The 19,536-nt window shown below is 28.5% G+C and overlaps 1 protein-coding gene and 1 pseudogene across 2 annotated transcripts; both read right to left on the bottom strand.

The window, feature by feature from the left end:
• Nucleotides 1-1,426: 1,426 nt before the first annotated feature.
• LOC111302544 (uncharacterized) lies at nucleotides 1,427-5,939 on the bottom strand (annotated as a pseudogene). Its single transcript, XR_016326881.1, has 8 exons — nucleotides 5,395-5,939; nucleotides 5,190-5,288; nucleotides 5,063-5,089; nucleotides 3,140-3,240; nucleotides 2,585-2,705; nucleotides 2,352-2,474; nucleotides 1,968-2,107; nucleotides 1,427-1,552 (listed from the first exon to the last, which is right to left on the bottom strand). The product of XR_016326881.1 is annotated as an uncharacterized LOC111302544 (transcript).
• Nucleotides 5,940-9,981: 4,042 nt separating this feature from the next.
• Nucleotides 9,982-11,176, bottom strand: LOC111304114 (uncharacterized). The gene has a single exon (XM_022900629.2). The coding sequence runs from the start codon at nucleotides 11,087-11,089 to the stop codon at nucleotides 10,151-10,153; it is 939 nt and encodes a 312-aa protein (XP_022756364.2). The 5' UTR covers nucleotides 11,090-11,176; the 3' UTR covers nucleotides 9,982-10,150.
• Between the last annotated feature and the right edge of the window lie 8,360 nt (nucleotides 11,177-19,536).

Raw genomic sequence — 19,536 nt, 5'->3', positions numbered from 1 at the left:
TGTCTACATATACTTGCCATGCTGATACATTCTTCAGCTGCGGCGAAAAGAAATTCAATGTAAGCGTATTTTGACCCCAACCCCCCAAAAACATTATGGTCAAAGATTCAAAGCTCAAATCTTATATCCTTTAGGAACTAGAATTTAGTCATGCTAATGTGCCTCTTATGCACTTGCATCAGCATATGCATGTGAATATATGTAACCGGGGTATACGGGCATAACCGCGTGATACATTTGTCTAAAGAACAGTTTGCATGTGAAAGCATAAGCATGTTTGCCACCAAAACACATGTTATGCATGTGGCACAAAATTTTTTATGTCGATTTCCCATTGTCATGATCGTATTTTTTGACAAAATTAATCATAAGGAGATCACAACGAGGTTGACTTTGGAGATATCCTCCACCTTAAAAGCCTCATGAACATACTGGTGATTACTCATGTGAATCTGCTTTCAATAACCAGCCATCCAACAACCTCATTCCCAATAGAAACCGGTGAAAGAAGGATGAAAATGGGAACATTCTCTTTCTATGAAAGAAAACTTTGATCAATAGTTACAGCATCCCTTTTAAGCATATGACTTTAGGAAAAAAGTAACATGAGTTCTCAAATTACAACATAAAAGATTATGATTCACAGTGCGTATCTCATATTGACAACTGCTACATGAAGGGCATTCACACCTTTAGTAAGTTCCTAGAATAGCTCCAAAAGCTGTTACGGAGGTCCACCAGTCACGAGGTGAGTGCAACACTAAATGAAAAAAGTGAAAAAAATAATAATAAAAAGGAGACACAATGCTAGCAATATGTGCTGACACTATGGCCAAGCTTTCACACCCGGAAAATGGCATGGTATGGCAACATCACAAGGTGTGATAGCTCAGTCAAGAGACAACAAATCCATCATGTGCAAATTTAGATGGTATGATGGCTGACAGATTCTACTCGCCTTCATTCTTTGCGGATCCAGAGCAATGCGGAAAGCATGGGAGAAGAAATCTTGTCAAGTTCTTCTTCGGGCAAGATGTGTCCAGTAACAGCTAAATGGTTATCGGATCATGGATCACTTATCACCTTCGATGATTCTTCACATAAAGATTACTTGTCACCTTCATCCACTTCGGATTCTTAGTGAGAGACATTCTTTGTTTTCACCTAATCTGTCATGAGTTCCATTAACAAGTAAGAAAAAAGAGAACTTTTTTTCCTGCAAGTCATCAGCCAGCCAATGTAATTTACACAAAGACCAAACATTTAAGAGCTCAGTCAAAAGACAACAAATCCATCATGCGCAAATTTAGATGGTATGATGGCTGAACAGATTCTACTCGCCTTCATTCTTTGCGGATCCAGAGCAATGCGGAAAGCATGGGAGCAGAAATCTTGTCAAGTTCTTCTTCGGGCAAGATGTGTCCAGTAACAGCTAAATGGTTATCGGATCATGGATCACTTATCACCTTCGATGATTCTTCACATAAAGATTACATGTCGCCTTCATCCACCTCGGATTCTTAGTGAGGGACATTCTTTGTTTTCACCTAATCTGTCATGAGTTCCATTAACAAGTAAGAAAAAAGAGAACTTTTTTTCCTGCAAGTCATCAGCCAGCCAATGTAATTTACACAAAGACCAAACATTTAAGAGCGCATCTTGAACTTGATCCTCACATAGCAGTTAAAAAAAAGGATGTTCTAACTGCATAATGGGGGAAGAAGCAAACCGTCTACCCTAATCATTTGAACACAAAAATGGATAGTATACCCGAAGCCAAGGAGAATGGGGAACCAAAATGAAGCACATTGAGCACCCTTGCAGACACTCAAATATTATAACACTTCCAAATGTCTTTAGAAACATGCATTTCTGTCATTTCATTTGGATTCTGGGACTACCTCATTTACATGAAATATTAAATTGCCTCATAATTATTTCTATCCCAAACCTTAAAATTTTAATACCTGCATGAGCATAACTGTAACCAGAACAGGGGCAATTGCTGAACACAGGTGTTCCAAGGAGCGTCCAATGATAATATAATTATTTGCATGGTGTATTTTCATCTCACCAAGAGCTTCCATTTTGGCTATGATGCAAACCCCTATACCAGATGGTTTTCAAATTTTTAAGTAAAACAACAAACTCTTGAGTAGGAAATAAAAATATATGAATTGCTGATATTCAGATTTTTACATTATTACCCCTTCCATTTGATGTGCATAGTTGCCAATATACTACAGGACCATCTCAGACAAAGGCACAAAACCATAAATAGGAAATTGAATGTGATTTTTCTTAAATAAATAAAACAGAACGATGGGGAAAGAGGAGGGCATATGACATACCTGCTATCCAAAGCCAGTATCTTGAGTGCGTATATTTAGGTGGGAACAAAAAATGTCATGATCGGAATAGCTATGCATGGAATTAACTAGAATGTCATGCACAGCCGAAGATCATTAAATGTTCTGCAAACAACTAGCAAGTCACATTCAGCCAAAACACATTGAAATTTGAATGAGAAGCTTCAATCAATTAAAAAAACAGATAAATAGAAAATTCTGAGCAAGAACCAAACCTTGCATAACTTGCACTTAGAACAGCAAGAAGTAACAGTGAAAACACGCCACTTAATCGAATCCTCTCTCTGAGTCTTTCAAGTATAAAACTAGAAAAAGTGAGGAATATGCAGTCATCATCTGCAATTTGTGAATTAAATTAATTAAAAGTACAATATATATTTAATATTAATATACATTCAACGGCAATATGGTAGTAAAATTTCAAATGACGCTTGGTTATTGACAAATTGAATGAAAAGTCATCTGCAGTTTCTGATTCTTTTTCTTAAAGAAACAATAAAAGCATGGAAATAGAAACAAAGCACTGAAATTTCAATTATTTGGCTATTGGCAATGAAAGAAGTGAAGAATGAAACTAAATATCAAATTAGGCACAAGTTGAGTTAAGTCCATAGCTTCTACTTCTAATAAAACTGATAACTGTCACCACTGAGAAAATGTTGTTACCTCCAACATCATTTCCACAAAAATTCAATCTTAGGAAAAGCATAGAAATAACAATCCAAAACAGAAAGTAAGAAAAAATAAATAAGTAAACTTGCAATGCTAGCCGGCAAGGTATCCAACATTATTCTATTGTCATCAGGCCTAAGATCCCTTCATTGTCCAACCAAAAGTCACACTTGCCATCCCTCTATAGAAAAGCACCCAGCTGTTGGGAATATTGACTCAAATCCCATAAGAAATTTGTTTGAAATTTGTTAGAGATTTGTTTGGGATTTGTCAGATATTGCTTGATGGACAAGAAGATTTGCAAAAGAAAAATTCCAAGAGAAAGAGGATTCTTAATAGATAAATTTGACTTGTAAGAGAAAAATTTTAAAAGGAAAAGAATTCTTAATAGGCAAGTTTGACTTACAGGAGAAAAATTCTAAGAGGAGAGGGATTCTTAATGAGCAAGTTTGTATGGTTATAAATAGGTGAAGTCTCTACAGGGTTAGGTATGAGAAAAAGATGTAAGAGAGTTGTAGGGTTTTGTGGGATAGACACCCATAGGAGTATTGGGGCTTTACCTCTTATGGGTGTGTATGTTTATTTGTGAGTGGACTAGAAGAGTTTGAGAGGGTCCACATAGGTATGATGTATAGAAGCATATGGGTATGTATTTGGTTATGTTGAAAGAGTACACAAGGGTTTGGGTTTATGTTTATTTGGGTTAAGAATACTCCATAAGACTAGAGAAGATTGAGAGTGTCTTATGAGTATTGATTGTTGAGTGAGGTTGATTATTTGATGTATGTTTGTAATTCTCTACAACTAGTAGATCTTTTTTCTCATCCGTGGATGTAGGTCAGTTGGATCGAACCACGTTAAATTGTTGTCTCTTATGTATTTGATTTATTGTTTAATTTATTGTTTGATTTCACTTCCGTTGGTATGATTGGATTTGAGGCTTTTAGCCCAACAAATGGTATCAGAGCTGTGGTGTTCCCCAATAAGTGGTATCAAAGTTGAAGGTTTGAAATGTGAGAAGAGTTGAAGATTCAAGATATGGAAAGAGCTGAAGGTTCGAGATGTGAAAGAGCTGAAAGTTCGAGATGTGGAAGAGCTAAAGGTTTAAGATATGTGAAGTGCATGGTTTGAGTCATGGGAAGAAGCAAGTTCAGAAGAGCTCGATTCAAGAAAAGAGTTCGGGTTTAAGTTTTGAATATTGAGGATTGGTTTGTATGAAGCGTGAAGACACAAGAAAAGAGAAGATGATTGTAAGACTTCCATTGCAGGTAGAGCCAAGCATGTCTAGCATGAAAACAGATAATTGATAGAATTTGAGTCAAGGTGGAGATTGTTGGGAATATTGACTCAAATCCCATAAGAGATTTGTTTGAGATTTGTTAGAGATTTGTTTGGGATTTGTCAGATATTGCTTGATGGACAAGAAGACTTGCAAAAGAAGAATTCCAAGAGAAAGAGGATTCTTAATAGGTAAGTTTGACTTACAGGAGAAGAATTCTAAGAGGAGAGGGATTCTTAATGAGCAAGTTTGTATGGTTATAAATATGTGAAGTCTCTACAAGGTTAGGTATGAGAAAAAGATGTAAGAGAATTGTAAAGTTTTGTGGGATAGATACCCCATAGGAGTATTGAGGCTTTACGTGTTATGGGTGTGTATGTTTATTTGTGAGTGGACTAAAAGAGATTGAGAGGGTCCACATAGGTATGATGTACAGGAGCATATGGGTATGTATTTGGTTATGTTGAAAGAGTGCACTAGGGTTTGGGTTTGTGTTTATTTGGGTTGAGAATACTCCATAGGGCTAGAAAAGATTGAGAGTGCCTTATGAGTATTGATTGTTGAATGAGATTGATGATTTGATGTATGTTTATAATTCTCTACAACTAGTGGATCTTTTTTCTCATCCGTGGATGTAGGTCAGTTGGATAGAATCACATTAAATTATTGTCTTTTATGTTTGATTTATTGTTTGATTTCGCTTCCGTTGGTGTGATTCAATTTGAGGTTTTTAGCCCAACACCAACCCCACACCTCTCCCCGTAATCGGCAATCAACCCAGTGTCCAAAAGCATCAGTTATTCACCAAATGATCACAAAAATTTGCCTTTTCAACTTCAAAGACATCGATAGAAAAGGAAAAAAACCTTATGTTGAAAAAGCTTCCTCCTATTATGCAAAGAACAAAACCCATAACACCACAATCAAAAAAGGGAATTTGGTGATCACATTCAACGTATTAGGAACTCCTATAGACAAAACAAATAACACCCAGATAGTGCAAAGTCACGGATTATGCGCTTGACGAAATGGTGTATCATAAGAGAGAGATAAGAGGTTTAAAAGACAGGATACCGAAAAAATTGCACATGTCAGCGTAGAGATGGTTCCGATGAGAAAGTGGGATCTTAGGAGTAACGAACATGATGAAAAGCCAACAAAGCAACGCAACCCCCCATATTAGACTTCTTCTTCCTCTTGTTACCTGTTGATTCACCATCCAAGCCATCCTTTCCTCTTTTTACTTTGTAAAAGAAAGCTGTTAACTTTTCCCTCCCTTTCCTCTGTTTTCACTTTGTTATGTTTAGTTTTTCGCTGTCTGCTCTCTTGTTGGGGAATCAAATGTCGTTTTATGTTCCATTTTGCATTGTTGACATTCGATTTGATGATGTTTCTTTTGCTGTTACTCCCTACATTGGTTTTTTGCCCTTTGCTTTGAGACTGTTTTCAGGTGCGCAATGACTTGAAAATACGATCCAAATAAACCCCGTTCACTTTCTTTATTGATGGATATAAATGATGGCCCAATCTGATTCTTCAGGCAGACTCGCAAACCAGTAACGAAATTTCTAGCGGTTTACGGCAACCTTCTATAAGTTGGCTGTTGAAATGAAAAAGGCATGGCTTCAAGCCTTCAAAGGCGGGCCATCGTTGGAGCCTGGGGCCTCAGCACCCCAAAATTTTGAAACCCTTTAAAGCCAGGGGCAGTCTAATGAGCAGCTAAAAAACACCATGCTATAAGAGTGGAAGAGGTTAAAGTAAAAAAGCACGGGGCTAAATATTAAATAAATTTGATAATTTAAAATATGATATAATGATAGGATATAAATATAATATAAAATAATATAATTTAAAATTATAATAATAATTATATATAAATTTAATAAAAAAATTATATTTTATATTTTTATATTAACACGAATTATGACACATAATTTTTATATAAATATAATATAAAAATATAAATTTTAATATTTTATATAATACGAATATACAAATTCTCCAATATAATCTAAAGATTAGAATCTAAAAATTTAAAGTTTAGGGGTAAGAACTGAGAGGGCTCGTGATTTAATTAGCTCACACGTTAAAATTATTATTTATTATTTTTATTATTTCATATTTATCCTAATTTTAAATATTATGATTTAGAAAAATTAAAATCAATTTATTAATTTTGTCTATTTATTATACCCTCAATTATTATTCAAAAACTCTTAAAAAAATAGAAATATTAAGTCCTATTCCTATAAATTAAAAAAAAAATTAACTTTTTAATTTTCTCAATAAAATTAAGTCTTTAATTAAGTATAAAAAGATGTATTGCTTTTTTAGCTGCCTGCATTTATTTTCTCATATTTTTATGATCTTTTTTCTTTCTTTTAGTTCAATAAAATTTCAAATGAACTATATTAATTAATTGAATTTTTCATTTTTCTTAAAATATATATATTTTTGAGACATATGCGTTGAACACAAAAATAAATATTGAACCATCCAGATATGATTAAAAACTTTTTAAAAAATGAGCTTATTTGTATTGCACACATACTGCATCTAATACTTATCTTTGAATAACAAACGAAAATTTTAATAAAAATAAAATTTTCTTAAATTCAAAAAAATTTTAAAACTTAAAAAATAAAAAAATTTGTAAAAACATCTGAAAATTTTTAAAAAGTTTTAAAATTTTTTTCAAAAATTCTAAAAATTACAAATTTTTAAAATATATGAAATAATTTTAAACAAAATTATAAAAAATCAAAACTTTTTGAAAAATCAAAAAATAAAATATAAAATATCCAAACATTTTAATAAAAAAAATTTTGAAATTTTTTTAAGAAAAAAAACTTTTAAATTTAATACAAAATCCAAGAAAATTTAAAAAGTCTTAAAAAATCAGAAAAAAGTAAAAAAAAAATAAAAATTTTAATAAAAATAAAATTTTCTTAAAAATAAAAAACTCCAAAAAATTTACAAATTTAAAAAAAATCTGAATTTTTTTTAATTTTGAAATATTAAAAAATTAAAAATTTTGAAACATTTTAAAAAAATTATAAGATATTAAAAATTATAAAAAATTTAAAAATAAATTTTTTTTTAATTTATCACAATTTATTCAATTATTTTTATTTTTTAGTAAATAAATTTTTAGATTTTTTAATTTTATTTTCAGAATTTTTTAATTTTTATAATTATTTTAAAAATATTTCACATTTTCATAAAATTTTTAACACTTTTTTAGAATTTTAAGAAAATTATTTTATTAAATTTTCATTTTTTTATTTTTTGTGAATTTTTTTTGAATTTTTCAGATTTTTTTGGATTTTTATTAATTTTTAGATTTTGAATTTTTCATACTTTTTTAAAATTCTTAAAATTTTTAAAAATATTAAAAAATTCTTCTATTTTTTCTTAAAATTTTATTTTTTTTAATTTTTAAAAATATTTTATATTTTTTTAGAATTTAAAAAAAATATTTTAATTTTGTTTGAAATTTTGTTTTAACGCTTATGTGGTAATTAATAATATGACATTGATTTGATTTTTTTGATATATTTTAGTAATTTATTGATATTTATATCAAATCATCAAATTGACTAACAATATTAATCTAAAATACTAAAATGAATAACAAAATGAAAATTAAAATATGAAACAAATAATTTTATTTTTTAGGTATTAAGCTGATAAAAAGTATATAGTATAGGGTTTAAAAGTATATTGAACCCTAAATTAATACAAGAAAAAGAAAAGGGAAATGGTCGAACTGCCAATTTGCCATGTTCTACAACTTTACACTTTCCCAGTTCTACTTATTTTATTTTTTTGGTAAAAAACGTTTTACTTATTTTATTGTTATTATATAATGATTGCTAGACCTCTGTCATACCAAATCTGAATAGTGAATTTTCCAGTGACATTACTCCAAAATCAGCCCTTTCTGAACCTACAAGCAAACACATTAAAATTGTCATCAAGTGACAATATTGGTTGGCTGACCAAAGTAGCAAACAACCTTCTAATTTTTCTATGCCATTACACCAGAAGATCTACCAACTCGATGCTTTCTTTGAATCAATTCATATGAAGAAAAAGAGGAGGTAATGGCGTTGGATACTCTGAAATCAAAACTTTGTGAAAGGCCAATATGGGTCAATTAATGTTGAATACAAAATTGTATATTTTGGTAGATCTCTCAAGATGACTTAAAATAGTCACTAGTCGTGGATGATAACCACCCGCTTCCATTCAAAGTAAAACACATGATCGTAGTGCTATGAAAAAGAGCTAAGTCACTTGGAAATTAGGATCTATTTGGGGCAAGTAATGAGATCGATTTCATTGAGATTAAATATAGTTATTGAAATAAAATTAATATTATTAAAGTAAAATTAATTTTGATGAGATTAAATATAATGATAAAGGTGAAATTAATAAATGTAATAATAAAATTAGAATCAGTAATGTGATACGTTTGAATACAAATATAACGATAGTAACAAGATGAATTATAAATGGAAGAAAAAGTGTTATTAAAGATATTAATCTAAATATGTAATGACAAATTTTTACATATTAAAGTTATGTAATATTTAAAATTTTAAAATTTTATTTAATTAAAATATATAAAGAATTTATTAGATAATTATAATGATGTTATGTGAAACAATTTAAATAAAAATATAAAATATAAAAAAAAAGATAAAAACTAAATTATAAAGGGTATTTTCGTCCCTGCACTATACATTGCAGGAAAAAAATGGCGGCATAAGAGGCAATAAGTGATGAGGGGTATTTTCGTCTTTACACTATACATTGGAAGGCAAAAATACAAAAAGAAGATGGCAGGGGCATAATAGCAAAGAAATGTTGCAGTGGAGAGATTGATTTTCCACCGGACACCTACGGTTAGAGGCTCCACTGTGGTCAAAGAAAGCTTAACCTCATCGAACAAGTGATCCACACAATCTTCATTGACTATTGAAGATTTGAATTCATCCAAATGCAGCCTTAATCTATCCCATCAACATAAAGAATGATCACAAAAAAAATCCCGAATGCCCAAAATTCAACCTGGTTGGTGTTTAATGGCTTAAGGAAAGCGTCGTTTTGGCGAAACCATTTGGTAATCCTCCTTCTCCATTACATAAAAATGAAAATCCATGCTTTGCATGCACGTTAAATTGGGTGTTACTGCATAGCACCCGAACATAATCTTCCACGTGCACCACAGGTCAAGCACCTGCCACATATGGATCAGCATTATGTGGGCAAACAAATTTAACAAAACCCCTTTTACCAAATCGCCCCATCCCCTTGATTCCCTTTCTGTCTCTTTCAGTCCAAGCAAACGTGGGCATTTTAGTAACACTGGCTCTCTCCTGCAAAACAAATCCTTCTCCTTCCAGTTTTTCTCCGCTTGTTGAACAGACAGGTTTCACAGTCTTGACTGAAATCACTAAAATGCCCCTACATGTATGTTAGCAGCGCTCGGCAGAGGCCGGAGCGCAGCTAAAAGCTAATGCTTGGAATGGCAATGGAAACAAACAGGATTCATGAACCATAGTGCTATGGGCATTATTGGTTATGAGCCTTGAGAATGGCCAAAATAACCTAAACGTCATTGAAAGGAGAAGGAAAAAAAAAAAAACAGTAGGAAACCAGAATTGAAATGAAAGGTGCAATATTTTTGAACAGAAAGTTCAACACACGTAAACAATACCAGTAGTAGATCTACAATTACATTACATCCCAATAATTAAACCCCGACATTAAAAAAAAAAAGGTTGAAAACTAAGTTTGCCCCAAGAAAAATTTGAAATTAGCTTTACCTTCCACTCCCTCTGTTCACCTTCTCCTTGTACCTAAGGATGGAATCACTCCTTTGTAACTTCAACTGCTGCTTAAACTTGTTGATAAAATCATCAGCTTTGGCATCCACCTCGTCATCCTCCTCCGTAGCTTTAGCTTTCCCTCCCCTCACAGTAGCTGGCCTTCGAGTTTCCACTATGTCATCTTCCTCAAAATGCAAAAAGGCGGACTTAGCACTCGCAGATTTCCTCATCTTCCTCGGAAGCTTAGTTGGTACCTCGCCAGACGCTGGTTTGGTGTCGGACTTGGTCCTGGACCTCCTGGTAACATGACTATCCTTGAACTGACTGTATATTTCATCCAGGGTTTGCTCTTGACCTTGGGTTCCCTCTAGCCCTCCGTGGTTTTCTTCTCCGTCTTCTTCAGGTTCTTGTACTTGTTCATCTTCTTCCTCACGGGCTCGCAATGGAGGGTAATGGGAGTAAATTTCTTGGTTTTTGTGCAAGGTGGTCTGCTTTGGAGAGAAGTAACTATAGAGGTTAATAGACTTAAGCCTTGGCAAAACAGAAGAAGATCTATCGAGGTAAGGCTGTTGCTGCCTTTGATCTTGTTCAGGGGTTTGTTGTTGAAAGGAGAAATGGAAATCACCCACATCTTTGACTTTCCCATAGGCAGTGGCAGTAACAGGTTCTTGGGATCTACAAGAATACAAGTTGTTAGATTTCAGCCTTTGTAAAACAGATGGAGATCTAACAAGTTTTGGGTTGTTTTCTTCTCCCTCCTGGCTTTGCCCTTCACCACCACCAACACCAGACTTGTTAGAAGCCAAGGTGGAAGTAAAATAAATGGTACCGATTGTGAGGTTGAGGAACACAAAGAAAACAGTTGGAGTAAACCAACTGCATATGGAAGCCCAGATGGAAGAAGGTACCGTCGGCATTGATTCTTCCAACATGGCTTTGCTTTCTTTTTCTTGCCAGGAGAATAATAAAAATAAAAAACAAAATGGAGGGTGGATTATGGAGTGGAGCCTTAAGTTAAGGCCATTGCTTAATGGTCCATTTGGGCATATTCATTTCGGCTCCGCTTGACACCAACAGTGGAAATATCAGTAGCATTAAAAAAATAATTATTAAAAATATTAGATTAAAATTATATATAATAAAAATTTTAAATTATTTAATATTTTAAAATTTTTTACTTATTATATAAATTTTATTTAAATTACTTATTAATATATTAAATAATAAATTTTATTGATTATATTAAATTAAAAAGTTATTTTATAATTTTTAAATAAAAAAATAATGTAAGGACATTTTCAAAATAATCATAAAATATAGTAGAAAAATATATATATAAAAAAAAGCTTATTGGGCGATCATCAACTGGACCAAAATTAATTAGTGATAACGGATCAGCCTATCAACGAGCTATTAAATCGTTGGATAACATAATCTCAGTTGGCACATTTTTTCTAATCCAAAGGGGGCAAATAGTCACTAAAAGTTTGGATATTTTGGGAAAGGCACCATTTTCTTTTTATAGATAAATATATTTATGAGTTTTATTTTGGTGCAAGTATAAAATAATTTTTTAAATAAAATTAAATAATTATTTAAATTTTTATCATTTTATCATAATTAATTGAAATTTTAAACATTTATTTTCATTTAATTAAAATTTTATTATATAAAAATTAATTAATCATCAAGATTTATTTTTTAAAATAATTAATTAAATAAAAATAAATATTTAATTTAATAAAGATAAATTTTTAAAAATTTAATTAAATAAAAATAAATTATGAAGATTTATTTGATTATAATAAAATAATAATTATTTAATAATTATTTATATTTCAGTGTTTTAATTTTTTATTTTTTGAGGTGATTTTTTTTAAGTGATAGGATTTAGAAAGGCAGGTGTTGAGTTGGGAATGGATACGTGAGAGAACGGACAAAAGAGGAGAAGAGAGAAGGGTTGGAGGAGGAAATGTAAAGTTGGAGCCGCCTCTCCGATTAAAGGACGCTGACAGGGATGGCATTTACACCTCACTTTCCAACGGCGACGTTTCAACCTCACTTCTTTTCTGGTATTTATATTCTTTTTGTTATCTCTTTAACAAGTAATGAGGTTGGTCTTTGTCGTTGATTACCCAACTTTTATGCTCAACAATTGGTTTTCTCATCTTCTTTTATTTTTTTTATGTTGAAAGCAAAGCCATGGATCAAATTATTTGTTTAAGAACACTTTAAATGCTTTAATTTTTTTTTAGTCTTTTAATGGCTGCCAAATGCGTAATTTTAAAAAAAATCAAACTTTAACTCAATTTATTTTGTATAATGATTATTAAAAGATATATTCATTATATTTAGAATTTAAATTCAAATATATATATAATTTTTTATCTTTAAATTATGATAATTTTTTTAAAATACAAATTAAAAATTGACAATAATTCAACACTTAGAATATCCATTCCTACCGTTCAAACATGTTATAATTTTGAGTTTTAATATAAAATAACAATATTTTCGTTTTTAAGAAAAAAATTAATATTATTAATAGAAATCAAATAACATAATATAAAAAGAATTAAATAAAGAATATGTTGAGAAATAACATGTGTAAATTTTAATGTAACATGTTACCAACTCTTTAGAAAAATTGCTCAAAACATGGTAAAGCTAACATTTCTTGTTTGGATGAAGGGGTTAGTTGTGTCCCTGGAGCAAGAAGAGAGTTGAGAGATGGAAGTCCAAAAGGAAGATGATTTGCATTGCATGATTGGACCGATTGGCAAAGACCAAATATTTCAAATACGTTTGTAGCTTTCGATTTTTACTTGCGTTGGAACTCTTAGGAAGCTTTTATGCAGCATTTTGTCCCCATTTATACTATTTCCGAATCAAGCTCATAAATGCCAACATTTATTTTCCTAAATTCCTCATGTCTTCTTAATACTTTTTGCTCGTTGTTTTCCTGCTAAATTGTCGATTAATTTCACACAATTTAATTCAATATTTAATGCATTTTTTTTTTTTTTTTGCTTAAAGAACAAACGCAAATCTCTTTTCTCAAATTTAAAAATATCAATTAATTTTAAATTAAAAAAAATTTTTACCCTTACTTTTTTTTGTATAAAAAAGGTTTTAATTTGAGGATAAGAGAAAGAAATTGTAAATACATAGAATTGAATTCGAATTTATTTAATATTATATTTAAAAAATATATTATCGTTTAAAAGTAATTATATAAATTAATTAAGTTAAATTTTATATTCTAATTATTATTTTTTATTTGAGAAAGAGGAATTCAAACCCACTGTTTAAATAAGTTATACATACTAAATCAAATGCACGTATTATTATTAAAAGTTTACATTTGATATATTATTATTATAAAATTTTAATTTCACAAATAAAATTAAAAGGCAATCTGGTATGTTTTTTTAATTTTTGATTATATTCTAAAAAATACATGTCATTCTATTAATTTTTTCATCATTAAATATAATAATTTTATTATTATTAATTGTCCTTTAGTCGTAAACATTTTCCTCTTCTTCCTATTTGAGGCCAAAATGGGCCATTGAAGTAGAGTTATAAACTGAGGTTGAAGGGGAAACGAATCGATGAAATTAAAACTCCGTTTATTTTAGAGAAAATCATTTTTAAAAAATATTTGTATTTTTTAAATTAAAAGAGATTTCTTATTTTTTGGATGAGTTAATAAAAATATTTTTTAATATTTAACTATTTTTTAATAAATCTATTTTTTTTTCAAATAATATTAACATAACTATTAAAATATTAAAAATTATTTATTATTAAAATTTATTGTAATGATTTATTATTAAATTATTAATATTAAAAAATAATTATATTTAATATTAAAATATTAGGTTAATGTAAAAAAAAACTATTTATTATTCTTTATATTATTTATTAAGATATTAAGATATTATTTATTAATATATTATATTAATAGTGTATAATTTATTAATATAATATTATTTATTTATTAAAATTAATATATTAATATAATATTTGTTTATAATAATATATATTAATATATTTATTTATTAATATAATATTATTTATAAGTAAAATTATGTTAAAAAATATTAATAAATAGTTCTACTCATAAATAATTTTTTTTTAAATATCTTTTTTTTTAATTTGAAAAATAATTTTTAGAAAAATGACTTTTGTTTTCAAAAAATCGTATTTTGTTGCCCAATTAATTTTTTTATCAAATAAATACTTAAAAATATAAAAATTATTTTTTACCGAACAAAGGGAGCCTAAAATAAGATGATTTGGCCTTGGATTCTTTGTTTATCATATTTGAAGGCTAGTCAGGCCGCAGGCTGCACTGCCTCAGCGGAATTGGGCATTTTCTTTTGAGTTCTGCCTGTCTGAATAAGGCCAACTTCAACACAAGGAGATTTGGGAATTGACCAAGCTTACATCTAAAATCTAAAAATTCACAGGACAAGAAGAATCTGAGATTATCTTTGGATCTTGATTTATGAATAGGCGCTGTCGATTTGAAACGCAGAAATAGATTTACAAATATGTCGTTTGATTTGAAAATCACGTGCCCACTTACCATGGATCCGGCTCCTCTCCTGTAAAACAGTCCACATCAATCACAAATTTACGTTCTAACGGCCGTTTTCTTCATCCGTTAATATGCTTTAAATATTTTTCCGGTCTTCTAAAACTTTTCTTTTTCGAAATTCATGCTTTGATGTTAACTCAACTAAAAGTTAAAAATCTAGATTTTCATAAAAAAAGAAAAAGAAAATTTAATTAATGATTTATTATAAATTAAAAAATGGTTACATGTTGGATAAGTAAACTGTGTCAATTGAAAGTATCATTGTTGCTGAAAATTTCAACCCATCGACAACTTTTTGGGAGGCTAGGCTTTCAACTAAGAATGTCAATCGGTAGGATATAACATAAGTAGGGTCTTCTTTATTTTTATTTTTAGATTTTTATATTATATTTATTTTTGTATTTATATTTAAAAGATATTTAAAATTTTTTTTATTCTATTTTCATAAATATTTAATAAATATAGATAATTTTCATATTCTAATTTAAAAAATTAAAAATGCATTATTTATTTTTTTTAATTTTATTTTGCATATTTGTATAATTTTTATAAATATATATTAATATATATTTAAATAAAAAATTTAATAAAAATTTATTTACTAAATATATGTAATAATATAAGTTACGACTATATGGATATGAATAAAAATCAGATATTATATTATCTGTTTTTATTCTTATATTCAATAAAATTTAAAATTATTTTTATTTGTATTTTTATTTTCATAATGTAATAGTTATTTATATCTCAATCAAATAAAAATTAAATTTTTTATTAAATATAAATAAGATTAACATCTTATTTTTAACCTTGTTTAGTTTTGTGGAAGAAGAGTTGAAAATAAGGCTTAAGCGAGATAAAATAATTAAAAAAAAATAAAAAAGGAATAGATGACTTGAAAATGGAAAAGAAAACTTAACGGCATATTTTTGTTGTTTAGTTATGTTAAATAACGTGGCAGGCTTTAGAGCCATCTATCTCAATTTTAATGAGATGACAGCTCATCCAACCATAAAGAGGATACTCCAGTTGAGAAATCAACAGGAGAGCAGCGGAATCCATCTCCAAACAGCACATGGGAAAATGAAGGGATGCCCAATTGTCCACGTGGACCATGTCCTAGAGACAATAGATCAGATGAAATAAATGTAATAATTCGTGTTTAACATACCACTACATTCTAAAAGTGGTAATTCATTAATTGTAAAATCATGATATTTAAAAAATTAAGAACATTGGTTAAAAATTATATACAATAAAATGGTAAATTACTTAATATTTTCAAAATTAAAAAATTATTAAAAAATTATTAAGCTTTTAAATCAAATAATAGTTTTGTTAATAAATAATTAAAAATATTTGTTAGTTTATTATACAATAAATTTTATTTATTAATTAATTTATGGTATAATAATAATATTTATTTTTATATTAAATTAACAAAAATTACTTTATATTTTTTATATAAAAAATAAAATAGAAAAAAATAAAAAATGAAAAGTTAAAAATTCTTAAGTTGAAGAAGAAAAAGAAAAATTTAAAGGAATTGGGATGGTGGTGGACTGGAGGGGCAGACTCCGGTGAATATTCGGTCAAAAGCAAAATGTACTGTGATATTGTTTGACTTTTAAAGTCGCATTTAGCACTTCTTTTCATAACAATTACATGCATTCCAAACGAAGCCTTAAAGGTGTTTGATTCAGGAGAAAGCAAGATTTATTGATTGTTATTTTTATGTTTGGTTTCTGTAATATAATTCTTTAAAATTTTTTAGAACTTTCAACAGTATCAAGAAGACAAAAATAGCCTTAAATTATAAACTTTTCTCTATTTAAGGTTTTCTAAAATTCTTTATGTAATATAAAATTTATCTTACTTTTGTCATAGATAAATGATTTTTATGATTTATTTTACCCTTTAATATAAAAAAAGTTGCATAATAAATCGAGACCAAAATTGACATGCACAAAGTATTTCAAGTATCATTTTTTGACACCTAGTAATAATTATGTTTAAATTTTATTTTTAAAACAATACAAAATTAATTCAATTTTTATTTGATTGAGTTTTTATTTGTTAAGGTTAAATTTATATTTAGTTTGTACAATTGATTTGAATTTGCTTAATACAAATACAATAATTATTAATTGTGAAAAAACACTTATTTACAGTTAATTATAATTTTATAATCTATATATTCATATTTATATATCTAGAATTAAATATTTGTATTCCTAAAATTAAAAATAAAAAATTAAAATAGATAATCCCTTAATTATAGGATCAAGAAGATTTAATTTTCTAATTTACCCACTAGTTAATTGTATATAAAACTAAAGTGCTTGTATAATTCATTATGAACAGTTTTTCAATATACATTCAGTTTTACTTTTAGTTTTCATACAGTTTTATTTCTTAGTTTTTTCACATGATATTAAAAGCTTTAGGCTTTTCTTAGTTTTAGCCTTTATTATTAAATTCTATTTCAGGCCTCCATAGTTAAATCTTGTTAAATCTTTCAATCTTATTTTTTCTTCTTTGACTTTTATTACCTAGAATCATCTCCGATTAAATTTTTACTACCAATATTCGTTTCAATCATGAGAAAGATAACCATATCAGAGATAGTAGAATTTGTCACTATTATCTGATTTTGAGAAAGTGATAATTAGTAAAACCATAAGAATACTATAGAAGTCTCAAAAACAAAAAGAGTTGGATAGAGAAGAAATTGAAAAACTAAAAAGCTTGTTGAAAACTCTTGAAAAGTCTACTATGGTATTGTTTTTAAGATCTTTAGTTCATGTAAAACTTTCAGTTCTAACGAATTAAATATTTCGATTAAGCTTATTACGAGTTCTTGGGTCATTGACTAAGAAGCCACATACTATATAACACATTTCTCATAAAAGTTTAGTACATATACCCTGTGTCTTAAGAATAAAAAAATTATTATTACAGATGGTTCACTTACTACAGTGCCAAGATTAGGGAATGTTCAAATTAATCTCTCGTTTGTTCTAAAAAATATTCTTTATGTTTTTTAATTGTTTACTAATATGATATCTATACAAAAACTTACTAGACAAATGAACTGCAAAATAACTTTTTATCCTTCTTATTGTGAATTTTAATATCAAAGTTTGGAGAAGACGATTGGACTTGCTGAGGAAAAAGATGAACTATACTATCTTGATATATCAAACAACATAAGTAATATCAGGAATAGTTTACATTTGTCATTTTTTTTAAAAAATCTTCTAATAAAAACAAAATTTAGCTTTATCGTTTTCATCTTAGACATCATTTTTTTAGAATTTCAAAAAATATGTTTCTTTCTTTGTTCAAATGATATGCAAAAAATTTTCATTGTGATGTTTGTGAACTTGCAAAGCATAGACTTATATCTTTTTTCAGTTAGCAATAAAAAAAGTTTTACTCATTTTTACTTGATTCATAGTAACATATAAGGTCTCTCTATAATTTTTAATACTTCTAGTGTAAGATGTGTCATAACGTCTAGATCCGAGGATCTATCGCTAGACATTGACTTAAGGGAGTCGTCACCAATCTTTTTTATCTAGGTGCGATTGGCCACCTAAAGAATCTGTCCTTTTAGGAAATGCCTAAGTTTAAGGGTTCCTAAAAGAATAGGTTCAGGTCTACTAACTAGAACAGAGTTCGGGAGTTCAGTTACGTATGAGGAAGGTTATAGCACCCTCACAACGCCCATCAAAAGATGGTACCAGCATAATTTTTGTGTTATCCAAATAGCCTTAAAATTTTATCAAGTAATTAATTATTGAAAATTATTCTCAATTGACTCTAATACTTTTAGTAAAAAATTGAAAAAATTCCCTCACCTCAAGAGTATGCAAGAAAAACTACTGTTTCAATTGCAGAGGCTCCGTCGTCGGATTATTTGACATTAAGGAAAATAAAAAAGAATAAAAGAATGATTATTTTTGTGCAGAAAAAATTGATACTTTCAACTTTTGCTCAAAATATTTTTTAGAAATGTTAATCTCGAGGAAAATTGATACTTTCAACTTTTTTCCAAAATATCTTTTGAAAACTTTAATTTCGAAGAAAATTGATACTTTCAACTTTTCCTCAAAAACTCTTTTTTTGAAAATTTATTTTTAAGAAAAATTGATACTTTCAACTTTTCCCCAAAAATATTTTTTTGGAAACCTTAATTTCGAGTAAAATTGATACTTTCAACTTTTTTCCAAAAATATTTTTTGAAAACCTTAATTTCGAGGAAAATTGATACTTTCAACTTTTCCTCAAAAAAATCGTTTTAAAAATTTATTTTTAAGGAAAATTGATACTTTCAATTTTTTCTCAAAAAATATTTTTTAAAAAGCTTATTTTCAAGGAAAATTGATACTTTCAACTTTTTCTCAAAAATATCTTTTAGAAAATTTATTTTCAAGAAAAATTGATACTTTCAACTTTTCCTCAAAAATATTTCTTTTTGAAAATTTTTATTTTTTTGCAAAAAAGAAAAAAAATACTCCTAAAAATAACTAACACATAAAAAAAAAAAAATAAGTGAATGAATGAATAAAATACCAAATAAAAGAATATCTTGGCTTGTGGAATTCGACGTGACTCTAGGCATAAAAGATGGCTTGAGATGTAAAAAGTGATTGAATAATTTGGCTCAGAAACAATAACAATAGGACATTAGAGCCGGTTGATCCACAATGCTCTACAGCCACCAAAGGATGAAGCAATGTATGGTATCTTCAATGCATCAACAAA

The sequence above is a fragment of the Durio zibethinus genome, chromosome 13, assembly GCF_047325235.1.
Source record: "Durio zibethinus cultivar Kanyao isolate XHJ-2024 chromosome 13, ASM4732523v1, whole genome shotgun sequence".
Classification (NCBI taxonomy): domain Eukaryota; kingdom Viridiplantae; phylum Streptophyta; class Magnoliopsida; order Malvales; family Malvaceae; genus Durio; species Durio zibethinus.
This window is presented reverse-complemented; position numbering and strand designations above follow the sequence as displayed.